This window comes from Nyctibius grandis, chromosome 3 (genome assembly GCF_013368605.1).
Source record: "Nyctibius grandis isolate bNycGra1 chromosome 3, bNycGra1.pri, whole genome shotgun sequence".
Lineage (NCBI taxonomy): Eukaryota > Metazoa > Chordata > Aves > Nyctibiiformes > Nyctibiidae > Nyctibius > Nyctibius grandis.
The window spans coordinates 30,002,893-30,026,742 of NC_090660.1; the positions used below are offsets into that span (position 1 = coordinate 30,002,893).

The 23,850-nt window shown below is 40.8% G+C and overlaps 1 protein-coding gene across 1 annotated transcript in view; it reads left to right on the forward strand.

Moving 5' to 3' along the window:
• Window positions 1-23,850, forward strand: part of CTNND2 (catenin delta 2) — a 570,838-nt gene that overhangs the window by 507,664 nt on the left and 39,324 nt on the right. Inside the window, exon 16 of the mRNA XM_068395844.1 lies at window positions 22,645-22,855. Coding sequence (XP_068251945.1) covers window positions 22,645-22,855 — 211 coding nt within the window. The remainder of the gene's footprint in view (window positions 1-22,644; window positions 22,856-23,850) is intronic.

The window sequence follows — 23,850 nt, forward strand, 5'->3', positions numbered from 1 at the left end:
TATTACATAAAAGTTCCTTTTTTAATAGTAGAATTTATATTTTCACTCTAAAATTCTGGATTCTCAATTGATTGAGTTAGCATCTTTAGGAAATTACAGTTCCCTCACCTTAGACATGGTAACTCACCCTGAGGCAGTTTGTGGCAGAAGATATTCCTGCTCCTAGGCTCCCTCCAGCCTCTCATTAACTCATCACATCTACAGTCAAACCACTTGTGTGAGTCAGCACTGCCTGACTTATCAGTCAAAATGAGCTGGGGGAGCAAAAAATTACTCTTTCCTGTTACAGACAAACTTTTGTTAAACAGAACGAACTCAAACAAGTCACATAAGCAGCCGACCTAGGGGGTGGAAAACTCTGACTTGGCCCAGTAGTGCTTATGAGGCTCAAAATGTGGTCATTATCTGATAAATTTTCACACTGGCATACTGGACGTCTGCCCACACCCTGAAAGTTGTTTCTATTTTGTTAGAATCCATCTACCAGGAGTCCTACCATAGTATTATTGCACCATTGTAACCTGTTACTTTACTACAAACGCTTCATCTCCCTCCCCCCCTTAAAAAAAAAAAATTTTTGGTAATTCCTTCATGTCTTTACTAGAAAATTAGAATAACAACACAGATAAGTGCATTCTTCAGCCAGACAAAAGCAGGTGCCTTTGGAATGTGATGATATCAGATAGGCGGGCAAGCCGGCATGTATAATTTCCCTATACAGGTATTAAATCTTCAGCAGTTAAAGGTGTTATCCTCTGTTGTACAATACTGTACTGGAATGTCTAAATCTAGCCCCAAGGAAAAGGGCATGTCTCCTTCTCTCCTGTGAGCCACTAATAATCGACGATACTGAGTACATGACGAGCAAAGCCTTTGAGACAGGGGTTCTGAGGATGGATTTTTGTGCATTATCCACTGTAGTTAAATCTGTTCTTCTGCCTTGGGATTGAATATGTATGTGCCTTATACTGAAGAGCTCAGCCACTTCCTAGGGAGACTGAAATTCATCTCATTCACTTGTAGCCCTATTTAAGCATCTTTCATTCACTGGGACTTTTCTGATAAGCTGTCCTCATCTTACAGGAACTTCAAAGCTGAGTCAAAGTTATTAAAAAGAAAAAGAAAAAAGAACTGCACCTTTAGTTCAAGCTTCAAACAAGACAAAAATTGATTAAGAGTCAGAGATTCGCTTCATTGTAACCATTTCCACATTCTTACGGAAATCAAATGTTGTCTCTTTCATTACCCTTTTTATTCTAAAATCTACTTAAGAGATCAGTAACTATTAGCCTGGCAGTATTAATGCTGCAATTAGGAGCCCTGTGGCTAGAGATTTGTTGTAGAGTTGCCACTGAAGTAAACAAAGTAAGAAAATTAAATGGTTTAGAAAGCAAACAAAACAAAATCACACCTAGAAGTTGGAAGAGTTAATTTGTTCTCTAGATTTATTCAGTCATTGCTAAGGAGGAAAGCCCTTAAGTCTTAGGTGGCTTCTTGAGTTGGTCATTGGCCTGTCTTGCCTTGGTTTCCATAACTGTGAATGAATAATCACATGTGTCTTTGTCATTGTCAGGGACAATTAGCGTGCAGAAAATGCCTAGACATCATCAGATAAAAGGCATTATAAAGAGCGTGTCATTATTACAAAATTGATGTAAGTACTTTCAGAAGCAGTGGTACTCATTTGAAAGTTAGGATGACGTGAGCTTTCTTTATTACCAGTCCTGGGGCACAGCCTAGATTAGATTTCAGAGGGAGCACAGGAGAAAGCATCCAAGGTGAACTGTTCACACATTAATCTTGCTGGAAAGAGCAGTGCTCTTGAGTATTGGCCCTTCAGTATGTGCATAACTCTTGCAGGATAGGTGAGTCAGAGCAGCCACTTACTCCATCTGGCAAAGGCAGCCACCCAGAAGCCATGATTGCCAAGTCACCTGAAGGCTGTGAACTAAGAGAAAGAATATTGTCTGGATTATGGAGAGGAGTGGAAGGAGATAAGATGTCTCTGCTTTCTGCTGCTTCTGATCCTGAAAGAAGGAAAGCAGACAATGGGGAGAGTAAGAAAAGAAGGATGGTGGTCAAATGAACTTGGGGAATTGTGTGGGTTGAAAATGTAACGATAACAGATTCAGAGACCTGGATCTGGTGACTCAGGTGTCTGAATCTGCCATTTCTCTCGTCTCACTTCTTTTCTTGGACCTTTTTTTTTTTCCTTTCTTCCAAATACCAGGAAGTTAAGTGGTACATTCCTTTTGCAAGATCATGTTACCTTATCTTCCAACCAGTGTATTGCACTCGTTCACAAGCTAAAAGGGTACTTCATCTGAGAAGTATATTTACAGGGCCTCTGAACCACAGAGACCCGAAGTGAAGGTTTAAAATCATTATGATCCTGAAGAAGATGAAGAGTAAATGTCCTGGTTTGGCCTAAACCAGTCCGATTTTCCTTTCAGTGATTTTTACTTTCAGCTAAGTCTCCTCTAAGTAACTGCACTTTCTGAAACTAACTGCATGTTTTTGCAGACAGTGTCTGCTTCCAGGACTGATAACGCTCGAAGTTTGTAGTTATCACTGAGGCACCGGTAGGGATGTTGTGCAGAAAGGGTCTTGCTGTACTTATTCTTGAGAGAAACCAAGGTCACTGCTGAATTCCTCACTGCTTACGAGTGAAGAGCCGAAGGGGGGTCGCAGCTGCAGGGAGGAGCGGACAGGGCAGGTGACCCAAAATTGACCAACGAGGGTATTCCATCCCATACACGTCATTCTCAGTATAAAGCGGGGGGATCACGAGGGTCTCGCTCTCAGTATTATTGAAAGCAGCTCTCATACTTTGATCGCAGGAGTTTTGAAAATAGGTTGCCGGCGCAGGTTCCTGCCAGCCATCATTCTGAGCCCACCAAACCAATACATTTGCAGAATCAGCTGAAGTTCACCAATTATTTTAAGGGGAAACCCAACTGATGCTGAACCAATGGATAGGCCTGTCAGTGAAAAGCGCTATGAGTCCTGTCCTGTCTCTCCCAGCACATCACAAGCCTGCACTTTCTGAAGTTAACTCTGTGTCTGACTATTCTCCACCTCAGAATAAGCCAGCAATTTTCAGATCCTCTAAAGAGTACACTGTGCAGTCCACTTTTTATCCTCAGAAAAGCTTTCCTGACAAAGACCCCATTAAAGGGACTAGCAGATCCAGAAAACAGTCACTCCTTCTTACAACTGCTTTACAATAAAACCTTGCACTAGTGCTGCAAGGCCCTTTGAGCACAAGGTTGAAAGCCCTAAAACCAAACATAATATGTTGACAAATGAAGCTCAACATAAACCAGATCTGCCACCAAAATCTCCCAGTTCTTGTCAACCAGTTTTGAAGGCACACAGCTTATTGCAGCCTCCTGAGTTCGACAGGGGAATGGATACCTTCAGTGTACAGGTTTGACAAGCCTAAATATCAACCAAATAATGTTAATGCTGTGCCTAAAGCCATTCCCGTAAGCCCTTCAGCACTGGAGGATGAGAAGAAAGATGACAAACACACTGTTGTAGCCACAGCAAGAGGTGTATTTAACAGCAATGGTGGTATATTAAGCTCCATAGAGACTGGAGTTAGTATTTTTATACCACAAGGAGCCATTCCAGAGGGAACAGAGCAAGAAATCTATTTCAAAGTCTGTAGAGACAACAGTATACTTCCACCTTTGGACAAAGAGAAAGGTGAAATGATTCTTAGCCCCTTGGTAATGTGGGGGCCTCATGGACTAAAATTCTGGAACGCAGTGGAGCTGTGCCTGCCATATTGTGACCCCAAAACCTGCCAGAACAAGTCTCTTCCTGGGGATCCAAACTATCTTGTTGGAGCAAACTGTGTCACAGTCCTAATTGACCACTTATAAATATTAAGTTAGCTGACTGAGTAAATAATGTGAAACTGAGATGGACCTTACATATAAACTGAACCACTCAATTTCAAGGCCAGAAAGAGAAGCTTGCAAGTGTAAGTTCAGAAACCACAAAAAATACCAGCTGAACCATTTCTTTAAAATCTTCTGATTTTGGACACTTGACTCGCGATTTTCTTTGTTCCAGTTCTTTAAAAAGGCCATATGAAGACCTCATCCTGAACATGCAGTGAGGCTGCACATTCAGGAACCCTGCTTTTTCTGTCTTGTCTTGATGACCTGCAGCCTCCAATAGAAGCCTTCTCTGCGTATATCTAGTCATTCATGAAGACAATCAGTAAGAATGATGCCACTGCAGTACAGTACCACAAAGAAGACAGCATTATACCTTGTTTGCATATTGAAGAGGTATAGTTAGAATAGTTGAATGTATTATTGAAGCTGAGATAGCAGTCAGTTTGGTCTGTCTTCCTACCTATTCTTGTTACCTTCATCTGGACACATTCTAGTTGGTCCATATCTTTCCTGAAGTTCAGCATTCAGACTAGTTGCGGTATTCCTCCATAAGCTTTGCACAGAGGGTCATATTATCTGTATGTTCTGCCAGGAATAACTGTTAATACACTCCTGTATAGCTGTCTTTCTCACAGCACCCCATCTTGTAACACATTTTCTACAGAATTCATTTGGTACATGCTTCTATTTCAATGATGAACCATTGGTAGCTGTTCTGAGTAGCACCATCCAAACATTTTTCATCATATTTGCAGCAGTTCCTGTTAGCTTTCTCATAAGAGCATTATGTGAGACTACTCTTATAGGCTTTACTGATGTCAAGACAAGTGAGATCCACAAGCTTTCCTCCATGAGACCACCTCTTCTGCTACAGGATATTTTCTTTTAACCACAAAATGCACAAATATACCATATTTTACTGCTGCATTTGCATTTTAATAGGTGCAAAGTATCAATAAGTTACCGAAGAAAAAACCCTCTTCAAACCTTGTAAGGGACCTCATGTTACTGCTGTCATGATTTTGAATAGCCTGCTCTTCATTTCTGAGTTCATTCTTCATTCCTGCAGGCTGCATGTGTGCAAGGGTAAATGCTAACATAGTGAGAGTAAACTGCAGTTGCTCTAGCAGTGCATTCCTTCCAGGGACATACTCTTATGCCCACTTTTCTCCCAAATTACAAAATGTTTGAAAAGTAGCATCAAGTTTCAACTGCCATGACAAAAGAAAAGAAGCATAGGTTTTTGAGACAGCTAAAACAGGGATTAATTTAAAATTGTAATGTACTAGTGGTTTGTGTTGAAGAAAGATTAGGGTTTTAAGGGCATCTGCAGCTGCGTAGAGGTATGTGCATGTACCAATACATAGAAACCATCTTAATTTCCATTCTTGTTCTATCAATAAATGCATATTTTCTGCTCTGTATTAGCTAATCTTTCCACTTGCATACTCTTGCTGCCTTCATATCCCAGAATATATTCATATCAGAAAAAATGCAGTCCATTGTGGTCTTTATGTAGGCAAAATTCTGTTTAAAAATTGTGCTGAGAGAAGAGACTAAACATGCATGTGCACACATGAAGAGACACATTCATCACATTTGAATATTTATTTCATTATGAATAGTAGCCTTTTTAGCAAGAGAGCAGCCAAGGGACTATATGTGCCGTCCAGTGTATTATGTCATCTATATCAGATAAAATACATGTATTTTTTTGAACAGTCTTCTCCTATTGATATGCAGTTGTCTCTTGTGATGTTTTTGCATTGCACTAGTTTTGCATTTGCTTTGGGCAGGGAGGTAAAACTAGACAAACTCCAGATGTGCTTTCCAACCTTAGTTATTCTGAATCTAGGAGTTCCCACTGACTGGAAAAAGAGAAACATAACCCCCATCTTCAAGAAGGGGAAAAAGGAAGACCCAGGGAACTATAGACCAGTCAGTCTCACCTCTGGGCCTGGCAAGATCACGGAGCAGATCCTCTTGGAAACTATACTGAGGCACACGGAAATCAAGGAGGTGATTGGTGACAGCCAACATGGCTTCACCAAGGGCAAATCATGCCTGACAAATTTGGTGGCCTTCTACAATGGGGTTACAGCACTGGTGGATAGGGAAAGAGCAACTGATGTCACCTACCTGGACTTGTGCAAAGCATTTGACACTGTCCCGCACGACATCCTTGTCTCTAAATTGGAGAGACATGGGCTTGATGGATGGACCACTCGGTGGATAAAGAATTGGCTGGATGGTCGCACTCAAAGAGTTACGGTCAATGGCTCAATATCCAAGTGGACACCAGTGACGAGTGGCATTCCTCAGGGGTCGGTACTGGGACCGGTGCTGTTTAACATCTTTGTCGGCAACATGGACAGTGGGATTGAGTGCACCCTCAGCAAGTTTGCCGACGACACCAAGCTGTGCAGTGTGGTCGACACGCTAGAGGGAAGGGATGCCATCCAGAGGGACCTTGACAGGCTTGAGAGCTGGGCCTGTGCAAACCGCATGAAGTTCAACAAGGCCAAGTGCAAGGTCCTGCGTGCGGGTCAGGGCAATCCCAAGCACAAATACAGGCTGGGAGGAGAATGGATTGAGAGCAGTCCTGAGGAGAAGGACTTGGGGGTGATGGTTGACGAGAAGCTCAACATGAGCCAGCAGTGTGTGCTTGCAGCCCAGAAGGCCAACCGTATCCTGGGCTGCATCAAAAGCAGCGTGGCCAGCAGGTCGAGGGAGGTGATATTGCCCCTTTACTCCGCTCTCGTGAGACCCCACCTAGAGTACTGTGTTCAGCTCTGGGGCCCCCAACATAAGAAGGACATGGAGCTGTTGGAATGAGTCCAGAGGAGGGCCTCGAAGATGATCAGAGGGCTGGAGCACCTCTCCTATGAAGACAGGCTGAGAGAGTTGGGGCTGTTCAGCCTGGAGAAGGCTCCAGGGAGACCTCATAGCAGACTTCCAGTATCTGAAGGGGGCATACAGGAAAGCAGGAGAGGGGCTTTTTACAAGGGCAAGTAGTGACAGGACGAGGGGGAACAGTTTTAAACTGCAAGAGGGTAGATTTAGATTAGATATTAGGAAGAAATTCTTTCCTGTGAGGGTGGTGAGGCACTGGAACAGGTTGCCCAGAGAAGCTGTGGATGCCCCCACCCTGGCCATGTTTAAGGCCAGGCTGGATGAGGCTTTGAGCAACCTGGTCTAGAGGAAAGGTGTCCCTACCTGTGGCAGGAGGGTCGGAACTAGATGATCTTTAAGGTCCCTTCCAACCCAAACCATTCTATGATTCTATGATTCTATATTAATTCAAACATCATTTCATGTGTATCTAAACCCAAATACTTCTATGAATTATAAGGAAAGCATTATCTGACTCTGAAAGGAAAAATAATTCCAGAACAAAGAGACCTTGAACATAAATGACAGATTTATCTACTTTAATTTATTTTCAGAAGAGGATTTCATAGCTCAGAAGTGGGCCAGGTTCCAAGATATTCTCCAGGATGTTTACTTCTAATATTTGAAATAAATATGTACTGAGGATATATGTCAGACATTTTCAAAGATAAGAATATGCATGTCAATAAATCTGGAAGCTAAGAAATACCCAATAGGCTATCACATAATTGGTAAGAGTGTACTTTATATTAATGGTTTTTAAAGAATCTTTTCAGTATGGTTTGGGTGCTATAAATTTCATACAACATGACTGCAAATATTTTGTATTGCTGATTATATTAGATAAGGAGCTCATGTTTAAGGGAATGAGTGGCTGCACGATATTGCTGTTAACTGCATCACATTCAAAAGCTGATATGCCAATACTAATATTCTCTCTCCTTCCCTCATTTTTTTTCAGAAAAGTTTCATTTATCTGAACGGAACGTTTTTGAAGAGTAGGGCTATAATATTTAAGATCCATTGAGTTTAGTGATACCATTTAAATAGAGTATTTAGTGTAATTGTCAAGGGGAAGACCAGTGCCATTTGCTAGTGCATTGCATCAGATCCATCACTGTCCTCCAGCTGCTTTACACTGGATTTGACTCATAGGCAGGAATTTTAATTGTGTGTTTCTGCTAAGTCAAATAAGCTGGGAACCAGCTTGTGCTGCAGAAACACCATGGCTAACAGGAGCAAAATCTTTAATTTTCTTGTATAGTGAAGACTAATGTTTGCTTGAGACAGTGATAAATGAAGCCTTACCTCACTGCTCCTGCTCAGCTTTATGAAAGCAAGATCATGCCAAAAATTGTGGTTGCTTTTTTGACAATTATAAATATTTCTTGTGGCAATTGATTTTTTTTTCTTTTAGCAGATTATTCATTACTGGATTTTGTTACGGGCTCGACTTTGTGATATTGGGGTCAGGGATTAGAGTTTTGATTGGGGTAGTGTGAGGGGGTAGAGGTAGGAGTTAGGAGTCAGGCTTAGGGTTAGTGGTCAGACTAGGGTAAAGATTTAACAAATGCGGTCTCACAACCAATGTCCCATCACCTGAATCCCCCTTGCAGTCACAAAATCACTCTTGTTGGCCCAGCTCCTTCACACCCTTCCTGTCCTCATGTGCCAGCCTCCAGCTCCTGCCTACTCAAGTGCTGAAGCATGAGGAACCCACCCCAGATCCCCAGCCCCTGCTGTGTCCCCCTGCCCTGCCTCTCCTCTGCTCTACCCCTGGCTTCCTGCGAAGGCACTCCAGCACCTCACAATGCTGGCCTGCTGCCTTGGCCAATCAGCTTCCACCTCACAAATGCCTGCGCGCTGCCTTGACCAATCAGCTTCTGCCGGCACAGCTGCCCTCACAGCTGACACCCCTTGGGCCTCAATGGCCCAGCTCTTCCTGGGCCTCTGCCCACCTCCGTCCTCCCAGGCACAGGTGCCTGAGAGCTGGGGTGAGGGGCTGGGCTTAGGTTTTGGGCATCTGTGTAGGGGTTAGGGCAAGGGGGTTGGGCTCGCCTTTTGGGGTGAGGGATTAGGCTTTGGGGTTAGAGAAGGGCTTTGGGTAAGGGTTGGGGGTTGTGCAGAGGGGCTTGTGGTAAGCAGTTAGAGTGTGGGTTGGGGGGTTGAGTTGGGAGTAGCAGTGGGTTAGGGTTAGAGACAGCAATTTAAGGCTGGGCAAGGGATTTAGGGTAGAGATAAGATAAAGGGTTAGGGTTTTGGTCTTTGGTTTTGCGATAGGGCATGGTGTTCAGGATTAGAGGAGGGTGCTGGGGTAAGGGTTAGGGGTGGGATTACAAGCTCTTAGGGTTAGTGGGCAGAGTTAGGGTAAATGTGGTCTCACATTCACTGTACCGACTACATTGCCATCACTTTAATTGCCAAGAAAAATCGAAAAAAATCCATGAGTCAGCAGCATGCCCAAGCAGCAAAATGGGCCAGCAGCCTCCTGGGCTGTGTTAGGATTGTTACCAGCAGGTTGATGGAGGTGATCATTCCCCTCTACTCAGCTCTGGTGAGACCACACCTGGAGTACTGGGCTCCCCAGTGCAAGAGAGACATGGACATACTGGAGAAAGTCCAGTGAAGGGCCTTAAGGATGATTATGGGACTGGAGCATCTCTCCTGTGAGGAGAGGCTGAGAGAGCAGGGAATGTTCAGCCTGGAGAGGAGGAGGCTTGAGGGGATCTTAGCCATGTGTCTAAATGCCTGATGGGAGGGTATAAAGACGACAGAGCCAGATTCTTCTTCGTGGTGCCCAGTGACAGGACAAGGGGTCATGGGCACAAACTGAAATACAGGAAATTCCATCCGAATATAAGAAAACACCAAGCTGACCCTACTTTGAGCAGAGGGGTTGGGCTAGATGATCTCTAGAGGATCCTGACAACCTCAAGTGTTCTATGATTTATAAGGAAATTATTTGTATCAATTTTTGTTTCATTATTGCTACCAGAAGTATCAAGGTCCACCGGTCAAGCATGACTAAGATGGGCACCTCATTTATGCATGGTTGCACCTCAGTTTTATACACTTAGCCCTTTAGGGAACAGGAACAGAGGTGGGCTAGTCTTTCTAACATGGGGAACTTAGTCTTTTAATTAATCAGTGAATGACATTGTTAGTTTACGGCTGTCCTTGTATTTTATTCAAGATACAGGCTCTGAATTTCTTTTTCTTCTCAAAATCCTGGGAAGTCCTCTGCAACCCTGAGAAAGAGAAAAAAGCTCCTAGTCCAAGTTTACAGTTTTGCAGCATAAGGCAGTAATTCAGCCCCATGTACCAAAAGAATGTGCAGTGGTGGTATTCAGAGTTCACCTGCTGTTTGGTAGATCTAATGTGCAACAATGAGGAAAATAAATTGCCTCATTACTACTCCTCTCGGGAGAAAACTTACAGGATCTCTTCACTTGTGTGCTACTGAGGGTGCTTTTAAAGTGATATGTTTTATACATTATTTGGATTTCATAACTCAGGATTATTCTAAGAAATAATCAGAGTGCTAATTTTAATTAGAGGAAAATGCATACTATTAGCATGAGTATATGCTAAGTCATAGTTGTGTGCAAAATTTTTCAAGGTGACACTGTGTTGCTCTCACAAAGGGAACGTGTTGTTCTGCAAATTTAGTTTATCATTTGCAGTGGAACAGTCTATCAAGAAATAGTTTACCTTTGGGAATATTGTCCTGTGAATCTCCTGTGGTTAGAAGGTCAGCATTGTATCTAACATCTTGCCTGTTCTGTCTGACTGAGAGCATTTGTTTTTCTGGTTTGCTTTTTTGTTATTGTTAAGTCAAATCTTTTCTAGCACTTCAAACCTGATCTCCCATCCTTCCCCTGCAGTGCCAAGTGTAGTTTATATTCTGCCATGTCGCAGGGAAGTAGCAAGGCTGCTGAGTACATGTAAAATTTTCGCTCTTGACTCCACACTAGTCTTTCAGAGCACTCTGATCATTTAGAATAAGGCACATGGAGCCAGGGAGCCAGCTGCTCTCTGGCAGATTCTTGTTTTCCCTAGGTCTGGAGAGAGGAAGAGACTTTTGGAAGACTTGCCAAATTCTTCCCCTCTCTTTGGGAGTAGCAGAGACCAGCCAATGTTGCAGAGATCTGAGAGAGATGAACCTGGGAGACCTGAAAGGTTATGGGCTTTGCCTTAAGCAAATCTCCTCTGTTTAACTTGATCTCCAAAAAGGAGATCAAGTCTAGCGTATCAAGTCTAACTCTTGCCGTGTGGGCAGCTGCATCCCCATGGAGGTAAGAGAAGGAAATGCAGTGAGTGCACAGTCCTGAGGATCCTCCCTCCGTGTGTTACTCAGATGTAGGTGAGCAGCTGTGACTCAAGTTGAAAAAGCAATGATTTAGTGACATTGAGCAAGCTCAAATGCATGTCTGGAGGCAAGGTTTCTTTGAGGGCCACTAGAGAAAAGACTTGATCAGATACTAGCCTGAAGATGCCACCTGGAGCTGTTACCTTGAAAGGAGCAGCAGTAGCACAACCCAAAAACAAGTCACATTGTGAAGCCTTTGACTCCCACCTCCTGAGGAAGCACAAACATAACTGTGCTCTAGTAGATCTTATTGCTCCTTACAACTACCTGAAAGGAGGTTGTAGCGAGGTGGGTGTCGGTCTCTTCTCCCACGTAACAAATTATAGGACAAGAGGAAATAGGCTCAAGCTGTGCCAGCAGAGGTTTAGATTGGATATTAGGAAAAATTGCTTCACGGAAAGGGTTATGAAGCATTGGAACAGGCTGCCCAAGGAAGTGATGGAGTCACCATCCCTGGAGGTATTTAAAAGATGAGTAGATGTGGTTCTTAGGGACGTAGTTTAGTGGTGGACTTGGCAATGCTAGATTAACGGTTGGAGATGATGATCTTAAAGGTCCTTCCCAACCAAACTGATTCTATGATTTTATGATTCTAGGATTTTATCTGTACTCTGGTGGAGGAGTCAGGACTAGGATTCATTTGTCACAATTTCTTTAAACACAGCTATTAATGAGATGTACAACTAAGATGAGCTGAGGATGTTTTTTATGAGAAATGTAAAAACTAGTCATGTGTAGTCGAAACAAAAATAATATAATATACATTAGTTAAGGAAGGTTATCAGATGCATTTTTGCCCTCCCCATGAGAACACAAAGCTTATTTTAACTCTGCACTGTATCCTTGCTTACGTACCTACTTTATTCAGGCCTTAAATTGTAGCAGCTTCAGGTCAATTAAAATATAAAACTACAGTATAATTTGCTCTTCTCCAGTGACCGTGTTGCTAAGAACACAAAGCACTCTCTCAAGAACAGGAATTAAAGTGAGTCAGAACATTAATATTATCTGCAAAATGGATTAACCACTAAAAAATACCTAGTAAAACTGACTACCTGTCCACTTCCTGCATGACCAGGGTGAGAGGCCCCATTTCTAATAAAGGTACCCATAACTTCATTACTACAACAGACGTTCATGTGGTCTGTTTTGATTACACTGATGCGTTAGCAGTTCAACAGATGGACACTGTGTCTTCATGAGGTCTTTGCTAACAATTCCAAATTGCAGAAAAAAAGCAAGTATTATATTATACTCTTACCCTTTCATTGATAAATTGTCTTCGAATTTTTTAAAAATATTTTTTGAACAGTTAGCACCTTTTCTGTTGCTATTCATTTACTTGTTATTTTTCTTTTCCCTTCTGTCCTCCCAAACATTGGCATCTGTGAAGTTAGTGTATGGTTTTACTGAGCCTTAGATACTAACCAGGATTTTGTTATTAAATATAAATGATTTTATTGTGTGGTGCACAATAAAGCAATGTGAAATACTGGTATATATCCTCAGTATTGTTGTTTTGCCATCATGCACAGATTAATTGTCTTAACTGCTCCAGGCAGAGTTTTCATGGTGATGACTTGACAAATGTTTGAACATTACAGTATGACCTGAAGTGGTTTTGGTATTTGTTGGACGAGTTATTTTCAAACGGCATTATCACTGTAGCAAGATTTATATTTATTGAGCTAGCACATCTACATATATACATGATTATATCATGAGGATCCATTTTGGTTTTATTTCTCTTAATATTTTAATGTACATCTCTAAACACAAGAATTTTTGTACATTTCACCATGATATTGTAACTGTGTATAAAAGCACACAAAAATAATCTGTCTTTCGGACCATAAAATGGGGACAAATTTGTTCATTAGTTTCAGGCAATATTGCAGCACAAGTGAAGAAGAAGAAAAAAAGTAGCAAAGAAACAGCAATTGCTTCATGGACAGTTAAAGCAGGGTAATGTCTACTTGCAATTCACTCTGGCTACATCAGTCTCCTGTCAGAATCTTGTTCTGTTTTGGACACAAAGTAAAGACCAAAGTAGAAAAAAAAAGCTACTTCTTTATGAATCCAATTTAATACCTTTTGACATTGGTAGACAGGCTCATTAATTTTAATGGGTGTTGGATCAGGGCATAGATCTTGAAGCCTAAACTTATTTTTCCAAAAATAGATTACATTCTTATTTCTTCATTATGGCCTAATTTAAAGTCCCTTGAATCAGACTATTAACAAAATATTATCCTATCTCAGAAACTAATACAGATAAAACTAAAATTCCACTCAACACTCACATGGCACTTTTCAAAGCACTTTAGAAATACTGATTAATCATAACATTAATTAAACAACTACATTTTTTAAAATTCAGCCTTCCAAAAGCTCTATACTCTGCAGGGAGCAAGGAAAAGGATAGCAAGGGAATAAAACCAGCTCCAGTAATCAGAAAACTTAGCCTGCAGCAATTAAACTGAGGAATCACTTCCCTTTGCAGAATCTTTTTTACCTTGGGCTAGTGGAAGGATGAAAGGAAAGATGACAGTGCAGTCTAAGTGAGAAATAAATCTGTTGGTGTGTAAAGGAGCTGATTAATTAGATATCTTTGCACTACCTGGGTCAATAGGTAGGCTAACAACTCCTTTCCATGCTTTTTCCAGTTTGTGTACCTGTCAGGAAATGTAAACAAAATGAATTAAAAAGGAAATTATTTGACTGATTGCCCATGTGGACTCCGTCCATTCTGGATATAAAACCCAATCATGCAAGATCAAATTCCTTGGTTCCAAGAACAATAAAGCCTGGGTCTGTCATTTTTGTTCCCAGCCAATCTACCAAAGCTAAGACTGCAAGGAAGACAGCCAAAGCCGCCACCCAAATCCTTTTTTCTGTCCAGGGGAGGGGGAGCAACATAAGAGCAGTAATATCTGTTGGTTTGTGAGAGTTTACCTTAGAAACTGCTGCTTCCTTCACTGCTGAGGGTGACAAATAGAAGCTTGTTGGTGGAGGTTTTTCTCCTTCTGTGGACCCAGTAGTTATTTGGCATATCAGGTCAACAGATAATTAGGCAGGTCAAGCTGGACTTGAACCGACTCATTTTTATAGTCCTAGTGTGGGTGAGACAGTCAACAAATTAACACTTACACCTCTTCCCAAATTCATCTTCCAAAACCAGATTGCAAGTCAGAGAATGCATCCTGAGTTGGGCTGCCTGTGTTTGATGGTTAGTTTGCCTCTCCAGCATGAGAGAGAGGGGATAGAGATTGCTCAGCTGATACATGGATTAACATTCAAAATAGAAGCCATCCACTATGCTGGGTGAGAGGTGCTGTTAAGAAACAGAAACTCCATTTGGCCATGGTACCCATAAATCCATTTCTGTACTAGTTTTCTGGCTGTTCTGCTGCAAACATGTACTCTTCCAAAGGAGAGCTAGTTTCTCCAGAAATCCACTTCTCTGTGGCAGCATGCATCCCATGACAATGGCCAAAAAGACAGCAGCAAAGATGAAAGAGGCAGAGGTGTTCAGCAGGGTCTCAATACACTGCTGTAGTTTTGGCATTAGCTCCAATGGAGCCAGCTTCTGCATGCAAAGTGTAGGCATGGATCTAGCCTTTAAAGCACGTTTTGGGACAAGTACACTGTATGAATTAGCAGTTTATGGCCACCTAAAGAAGTTATTTAATCTCTAGGTCTCAAGACAGCTGCTAATATAAATCCTGAATATCTGCAGTCTTGCTGTGTAAGAGAAATGCAAAATATGAAGGTGTTCCATTGAGAGAGGAGTAAAATCAGTATTAGGAGTAACAGTAGATTAAATAGATAGCTATCTATGGAATTGAGATGTACAAGAGAGACAACAGGAGTAGTACAAGAGCAATAGCTTTTGAACACACCGGTATTTTCAAGTCTAAAATCCATGCTTGTAAGCTAGCTAAAAGTTCCTTTAGTTCAGAACATTAAAGAGCAGGAGCCTGGCGGGGGTCATGGGCGTGCAGGGGTGTGACAAAAACAGGATCTAGCTGAGCATCAAACTGAAGGTGTTTAAACCAATATGAGGAGAGAATGGAAAAGCTTGGCAGACAAGGTGGATGCAGAGATATACACTTAAATATCAGATAGGCAAGGGATGGCGAACGAACATGAAAGCTGAGTGGTTAAGACCCAAAGGGCTGAGGGGGTACAGCTCAAGGAAGAAAAAAATATCAGTCATGTAATAGAGGGAAGAGGGGGCAGCCCTGAGAAGGTGAGTTGAAAGCAAGAAAAATAATCAGCCAGAGGGAGGCAGAAAATAGATGAAATGGAAAAGTTACGTTTCTGGAAGCAGAGAAGCTGAAGGAGGAAGGGGGCTGGGTTAAAATGCTGCTACAGGAAAGAAAATCTATAAAGGATCGTGGATCTGAGAAAGCAATTTCCTGAAAAGCAGTGATTGCATTGCACACAGTTGTGATTTCCCATGGCATGTTCAGGGTGAAAATACCAAAATGCTTCACTTTTCTCTTTGTCCAGTGCTACTAGCCTCTATACATACGGCTCTTCCACCCCTCTTATGGCTGTGCCCTTTGTCATTCCTAGTTCTCCTCATGCATACCTTTCTTTTGCAAAACATGGAATCATAGAACCAGCATCTTTAATCTTTTAAAAAGATAAAAGTTTCTGTATTGGTTACTCTTATAGATATTTGATTCTTTTACAAGCAAATTTCAATTGACATTGCCAACAGAGATATTGATGGTTCATGTACTTTCATCACTCTATGAAAGTTTGAGGGTTTCTTCCCTGAAACTGTAAAAGATGACTGTTCCTACTCCCTGTAGGGCTTTATACGCTACACTACCTCTCACTGAATTTATTCTTGATAAAAAAGATTTTAAAAAAAGAAAATCAATGAATGGCACGTCACATACAATGTATCAGGGAAGATATTGTTCCTCTCTGTCGTGTCCATACTGAATACCAATCTTATATCTTGAAATCTTTCTGCCTGTCATCAGAGGTGGCAGAAAAGTGAAAAATGTGTATCATTTTTCTGAGGGGAAGAGGGAATCTTGAGACCTCCACCTGATCTTTTGTTCTGTCTCAGCAGCTGTCAGCAAAGTGCACGTTGGTGCTTGGAGGCACAGGAGGGCATGTATGTGTAACGTTTCCCCACAGAGTCTTAAAATTTAAGTTCAGATAAACCTGCAGGGAAGTGAAATCCGGCATTGTTCTCTAGATCAAAGCACTTATTATCCCAGCTTAATTGGCAGGCTAGGCTTAATGTGAAACAGCTAAAGCAGTGGCTCCAGCCCACAAGTTTTGAGGTGCTTACTCAAACCAGTCTAAGTTAACTCATCTCTCATTCCCTTACAACTGATTGAACTGAGATGATAATTTTTTGAATAGGGGTAATTGCAGTACTATAGTCAATTAACATTAGGTAGTGAAATGTCTTCATATGCATTTACTCTGAAGTGCCACAGATTACACATTTGTGGACATCCCTAACATAAGAAGTAAAATGACTTGGGTACCTAAAAATGATTTTTAAGCAAACATTGGGAGTGAGATTCAGGTGCCTAAAGATAAGCATTAAACATTAAAGACCATAGGGCATCCTACTTGTCTTCAGCTGCTTTTCCAGAAGGCTGTGTATTTTCCACAGGTACTAGAATCTGTGCAGACATCTCAGGTATCTCAGGGCATTTGAAACCGCATTAGCCCCTTATGTTTGGACACATGAATTGCCTCCTACATGCCTAAAAATGGTTTTAGCATTCCTTTTACACCCAAATCCCAAACTAATCCAAAATCCTCTGTTCTCTGACACTTGCTCAAAGTGGTGGGGCCCATGATTTTTGGGTGCGTGCTTTTCAATCCTGTTGCTCAGGTTATTTCCACTTTCCTCATCTAATACTTCTTCATGCACAGTGGTCTCAGGAACTTGAAACTCATCTATTGTGATGAGCAACATCACAGACCATTAGGTAGCACTGGTCAGGCCATGTGGCTTTGACAGTAGCCACTGCATTTGAGTTGCATAAATCTGCCCTGTCAACAGCTTAAGTCATGTCAAACCAGAAGTCACCAGACAAAGGGAAGAGAGAGTTGCTGTACAGAAAGTGCTGTGCCTTACAGTTCCTTCGCATGCAGTGTAGGCTGCAGTCAGCAGTGCTAGAGACTGTATATTATGGATAGGGCTGGATAGCAAAGTCCACTGGCTCAGTGGTTGCGGTGGAAAGCCTGTCTGGAGGCAGTCACGTCATTCAGTGCTGAGCAAGAGGGCACTAAACTTTGGCTTGGCTAGTGACCCTTATTTCAGTTTGTGCTGCTCTGTCTTCTGAAATAGGGGCCATCCTTTATAAACCAACATTGCCACGTCAGGCAGATTTTTTTCTTGTTCTTGACTCACCTACACCTTTCTTGGTGCTCCCCAAAGCCTGAGGAGTAATCATCTACTCACATGGACAACTGTTCAGCCTCAGTACTGCAGCCTTTCCTGTTTTCAAAAACTTTATCTCCTTCCATCCGCTAACTTTGCTGCTGGCCCAGCAGCTCTGGCATTACCCTGCTTCATCTTCTTCAGTTTACTTCCTCCTTTGTCCCACAAAAAAATACATATGTTTGGCTCTAAGACCCAGTCTGACAGCATTTCTTACTTCTTAACCTGTTTTGCCTTTAAAATTTGGGGTAGTTTTTCCCCCTGAAGTGTTTCAGTGGCAGAAGAAAATCTCCCTATGAAAACTAACAAACCCTTACCCTTTTAAATCACATGGGATTCACTGCTGCTCCAATGTCTACAGAATACCTTTTACTGCCTAGGCAGTGCAAATCCAGAGTTTGCTACATATTTTACTAAGCATAATCATTTTTTTGTGGGCTCTTACACCCCACTCTTGCACCTTGGTACGTACTGAAGATTTTCAGTGTTCAGAGAAGGGTCAAGGTTCCTCTGGCACAATGACATCTGGACCCTAAGGGGCACTTTCAGACGCTACCCTAGTACCAATAATGATTATCAGTTACACCTTAAAAAAACAGTATATGACAAGAGAAAGCATGGTGCACAAAGTAACTCTTTATCAGATACAGAAGTGGTATTTCTGCCACTGCTGTTGTGTGATGAATACTCTCTAATTTATTAGACTGTCAGTTTAATACGCTGATTCATGATCAAAATTTGTTCCACGCAAATTAAATAGACAATTTCGGCACATTTATTAAATAATGATTTAAAGTAATAATAAAAGCCCTCCCAGTAATATTCTTTCCAAAAAGGCTGTGAAGTACTGAAGTTGAATGGTCTTAAAAACGCACAAGGATGCTGAAAATGCATAAAAGCATGTACGTCTGGAAATTTAAGTGGAGCACACGTGCTAGAACCAAGAGAACAAAATTCACATATATTGTGACATACAGACACCAGTAGTTCTGGGATAGGCTATCTGTATCATTACAACAAAATATGGTGGCATTTTGCTATTTTAATATTATCTAGCTACACAATGTGAACTAATAGGTATCTTTGAGGTGGAAAAAAGTGGTGATATATTACTTTTATTAGAGCAAGCTCTACCTTTAGGACACGGTTCTTAGTTTGAATTAGTATCTGTTTGAGGTTTCTTGTGTTTTCAATAGGTCAATTTTCCTGGTTTTGTTCTCTCAAACTAGGAGCCATGCCACAACTATTTAATAAATGTGCCAATGTGTCAAAGTCATTTTCCAGAGCTGAGTGAAAACGGAAATGAAGTCAGTGGGGTTACATGAGCAGTGAATTTGTCTCAAGGCAATAGTAGGGAAATATTTCTGAAAGTGGAACCTTATCTGTGATGATTTTGCTCCTGTTAAATCTACCAGAAGAATAATTTGCTCTACTGTTTTGCTTTGAAGATAGAATCTTTCTTAGGACAGCTATCAGTTTGATCCTATGAAGGAAAAAGTTTCATGGATTAAGTAACGGAGGCATGTACTAAGGTGCTAATGAGACTATCATGCAAAGGAAAAGGTGTTAAATCTGCATTGTTGAAATGTTTAGTAAGCAAACATGATCGTCTTAGTCAAAGACTTGCTGTATGGTGATATATGAATCCTGCTCTCGATATAAAACAGTGATAAAAGTCTTATCTTCGAAAAATAACTTCAAAATGTATAGTGTCAGAAAAATGCTGTCCCAAACACCTACAGGACAACCCCTTTCCAGTGACGCTGCCCCCAAGTTATGGCTATTTAATGTCTGTTTTCCTTCTTTTATGTATGAAATGGAACAAATAAATACGATTTCTTTTTTCCTTGTCAAGCTGGTGATTATGTTTAATCATATTATGTAAATCCTCTTTAAAAGCATCAAATCAGTTTTGGGTCTTATAATGTGTAATGTTGCTCAAATAAAAAATCAATTTATTTGTAGATCAAAGCAGCTCTGTATGAACTCTAACGAAAATGAACAATGCTATTTATTTTTAGTATAATTCTCACACGCATCCTCCTCTCTTCCCAGGACCCTCATCAGTTCTCACTTCCTCAGCTCAGGAAGATTTCTTGATCTTCAAGTTGAATTCCCCAGCCTTCCTACTGGCAGTGCTAGATAAAACTTTGCTGACATTACAAGACTAGTTTCCATTTATATGTTTCAGTCTGCTTTCAGAAGGGATTCTTAACATAGAAAAAATAATTCTAAATACAAATGCTCTGCAGATTGTAAGACACACTAATGCAAAAGTCAGGGATCGCATGTGTTGTCAGCTGCGTTGGGCTGACGTAGCGGTAGCTGTGCTACCAAAACCACTCAGAATATATTTTAGTTTAAATACGCAACCAGTTAAGAATTGAGTAGTATTATTGAGCTGGAGTTACCACAGCCACTCAGAATAAGGGATGCTGTACTGTCCCACTGTTGCATGGTTTACTGATATGAAGTATCTAATACTGATTGATCTTCCCGTGCCTGAGTTAAGTGTGCACACAGCAGAAATAATAGAACTGTTGAGCATTAACATGTCCAGAATGCTTATACCGTGCTTGATTGTGGTTATTTTACTTTTCCTACTGACCTTTTCCTGATAGCTCCAAAGCCTTTATTTATTGTAAGAAGCATCATCTTGTGTGTCTAGGTGCATGTACTGGCATGAACACTATTGCCTGGAATACTAGGCCAGTTCCAGGAAAGAAATCTACTTGGGGCAGCCATACAGATTTCTTTATTCTCAGCGCTAAGGGACACAGCCTTTGGCTGCTAATGGAATGGTCGCTGTCATATGGTTCCACCAGAGGACTGAGATGGTGAGACACCCCATTGCGCTTTACGTGAGGTACGAAAGGAAGAAGGAACATTGGTCTGTTCTGGATGTGTGTACAGGGTAAAGCAGAAAGTCTCACTGATCTGATTGTACTTACTCCTGATGCGAGGCGGACACTGCATTAGTAAAAGCTACTGCAGATAATGATTTATTTTATTTTTTGATACGTAAGCTTTATTTACTACATGCTACAGACTGAAGTAATCCCCATAAGTGATAAGCAACTATTAATGTGTTCATGTTACAAAGAACAAACAGATGCAGATGTAAATAGCATTTCAGGCTGTTCTTGAACAGTGTTTTCCTATGTGTGTAGGGAAAAAAAGATTTTCAGTTTGCTCAAACAAAGCATTTCTGAAAGAGAAAGTGGTGTTAACATCTGTACTACATCTGACATTAATAATATTGCTGAAAAGCTAATAATGCAAATGACCAATTAAATAATAAGTGCAAAGAAATCAAAATATTTGAGGACAAGATTGATATTTGTATTGCAACACAGCAGTAAGATTCAAATCCTAGTGCACACATTTTGTTGGTAATGTTATGCTTTTTATAATCAGGAATGTTTTTATGTGATATAGAGTGAGTAGCTTCTAAGATCTCACATTAACACAAAATCTACTTGATAACCTTTAAGTTTAACATTTCAGTACAGAAATTCTAGTTTTTATCTGTACTGTGAATATTCTGTTCCAAATGACTGTCTGTATTTCCACCACAGTAGGCAAAATTGTGAGAAATAAAAATAATTTAACACTTGATAGTTAAAAGATGTGATTTTCCTCTTACATCTGCTTTCAAATACGGACACACACAACTGAATTTATGAATTCAGAAATAAGATTTTTAATAAGTACTCATAAATACTAATTGATCAGAACTTTTTAAAAAGTTATCAAAAGATCTGATTAAATTATCATATTATATACAATAATAATACCTGATTATTTCATTCATAAAATCTGATGTAGATTAGATTACTAATTAGATTTATTTTTCCCAGTTTTCCTGTCCTTTTCATCCTGCATGGTACACTCTCATGGTGATTGCTGTATGCAAATTCTTAGCACAGCTGCACTGAAGGTGATTCAGAGTTGTTTCACTGACCTCAGCAACAACTTCGTGAGACCCTCACCCTCTCTGTTTTTGTCTTCATTGTGTTGAAGAACTGAGCTGCCATTTTACCATAATAATGTCCCTCTAGAACTGGTGTGAGCCTTCTCGTATATCTGTGCCAGTGCTAACCCTGCCCTGCATTTATATATAGTTACATTTACATTTATACTATATATATATAAAAATTCTCAGAAGCTGTTCTTGTGTTATTTTCACAAGCATTACATGACTTTCAGGTGCAATTTTGAAAAAAACAATCTCTGTTCATTTAAACATGAAAAAAGTTATAATAATCAACAGAATTCCTTTTTCATGTCTTCAGTTCAATGAGACCATTTTAAAAATTCATTGCAGTTTTCATTTTAGGAGATTTTAAGCTCTGGAAGTTAATGTTATATAAAATAATCTCTAAATATCAGACAGGAATAGATGTCAGAAAGGCTTCCTTTCTCGTCAATACCATGCATACAACTAAGGATGTGTGGAAGAGTGCAGTGTCATCTCTGAGCACTGAATAAGCAATAAAGTCATAGAAACACTAATAAACCCAGTTTAATTACTGCATGTAGTATAGAATTAACCTTGTTGAGTGAAAATGTTTTTTCAGAGAAGACTTTTTCACAAATAAATAACAATGTCATTGGTTTTGTATTCACTGTAGTGTTTTTTAACAATTGATGCACATTTTATTTATAGTAACTTGAGTTGTGAGTTGTGTGATGGGAGATGAGGACTTGTCAAGCTCTGTAAGTTGTGATGTTCAGGTTCTCTTGATACATACACTTGGCCTGTACTATCATCGTTTAATTCTCACAAGGTCATGAAATAGCCCATATCTGAAGTCTCCACTGATGTACCATGGAAATACTAAATGTCCCTAATGTGTGAAATACTTGAACATGCAATCGTATAAATGAATGTGGCTTGCTCCAAAATAGTATCAGTAGTCAATTAGATTATGTGCAATGATGCAAATGGTGCTAATAGTCTTTCATATTTTCCCTGTACTTCTTCTCCATCACCCTTTATTGCTGTATCTTCTGAATTCTCCCTTCATTTTCTTTCAACAAAGGCAAGTATGCCATGAGGGATCTGGTCCACCGACTGCCAGGCGCTAACAACAGCAACAGCTCAGCAAGCAAGGCCATGTCTGATGACACCGTTACTGCCATTTGCTGCACTCTGCATGAAGTCATCACTAAAAACATGGAGAATGCCAAGGCCTTACGAGACGCAGGCGGCATTGAGAAACTGGTTGGCATATCTAAGAGTAAAGGAGACAAGTATGTTTTGCAAATCACCTTGCACCTTTTTTAACATCTCCAGTAGTTAATATTAGTCCTGAATGTGTTTGCCTCCTCTGTGCGATTGTGAGTTGAATACTTTAGTTTCATCAGAAATCATGTGCCCAGTGTGAAAGGTGTCAAGAAACAGACAATACCAATAGCAAAAGTCTCTGCTGTGGTTTATTTTTGATATACCATCAGCAGTGCATGGAGTGCGCTGCATGTGCAGTTTAAGGAAGAGTAATTATCTGCAGTAACTGCTACCTCTAAGCACTTCCAGAAGATCCTGATAAACATAAGGGACCAGAGCTGTTGGATTGCACCCTGCAGAAGGGGTGACGTGCAGGTGGAGGGATCCTGTGAAAGGAAGGGACCTCACTGCAGTTCTGTTACTGCCCCTCGTGCTCTGGGAGTGAAGAATGTAAAGTCACTGTCCCTCTTCACAGCACCCTTTTCCCTGCCACCAGCTTGCTGGTAAGGTGGGGCGTAGTAGAAAAATGGATCCATGGATTTGCCCAACACATTGCTTCTGAGAAAGCATTAGGATAGCTACAGACTACTTTGCGAGGCACCAAAACATGCAAAAATCTTACACACGACTGTGACATTTTCAGAGCAGCTATGGTTTCATCTTGTTTGTTTTCCTATGTACGCACTCTTCATGAAGAGTTCACTCTTTATCCTTCTTCTGCCTAAAACAGATAGCCTGGTTCTCATATTTGTCAACCTGCAGAAGTATAGTGCTATGGGACTATGGCAGTTTGAAAACAAAAAGCCTTCACTATAGTGTACAAAACCCATCAGCCCACCTACTTGAAGCTGTCATCACACAGCCTACTGAAGCATCGGAGCTCTAAAAGAGCCCCACAAAGCCAGGCCACAACATGAAGGAAAGATTTATGCACCCTACATTTGGTATGAGAACTTATGCTCGCCTATGTGATCAGAGCATTGCCGGTATAATTTAATCACATTCCTTTTCCTCTGTTGTC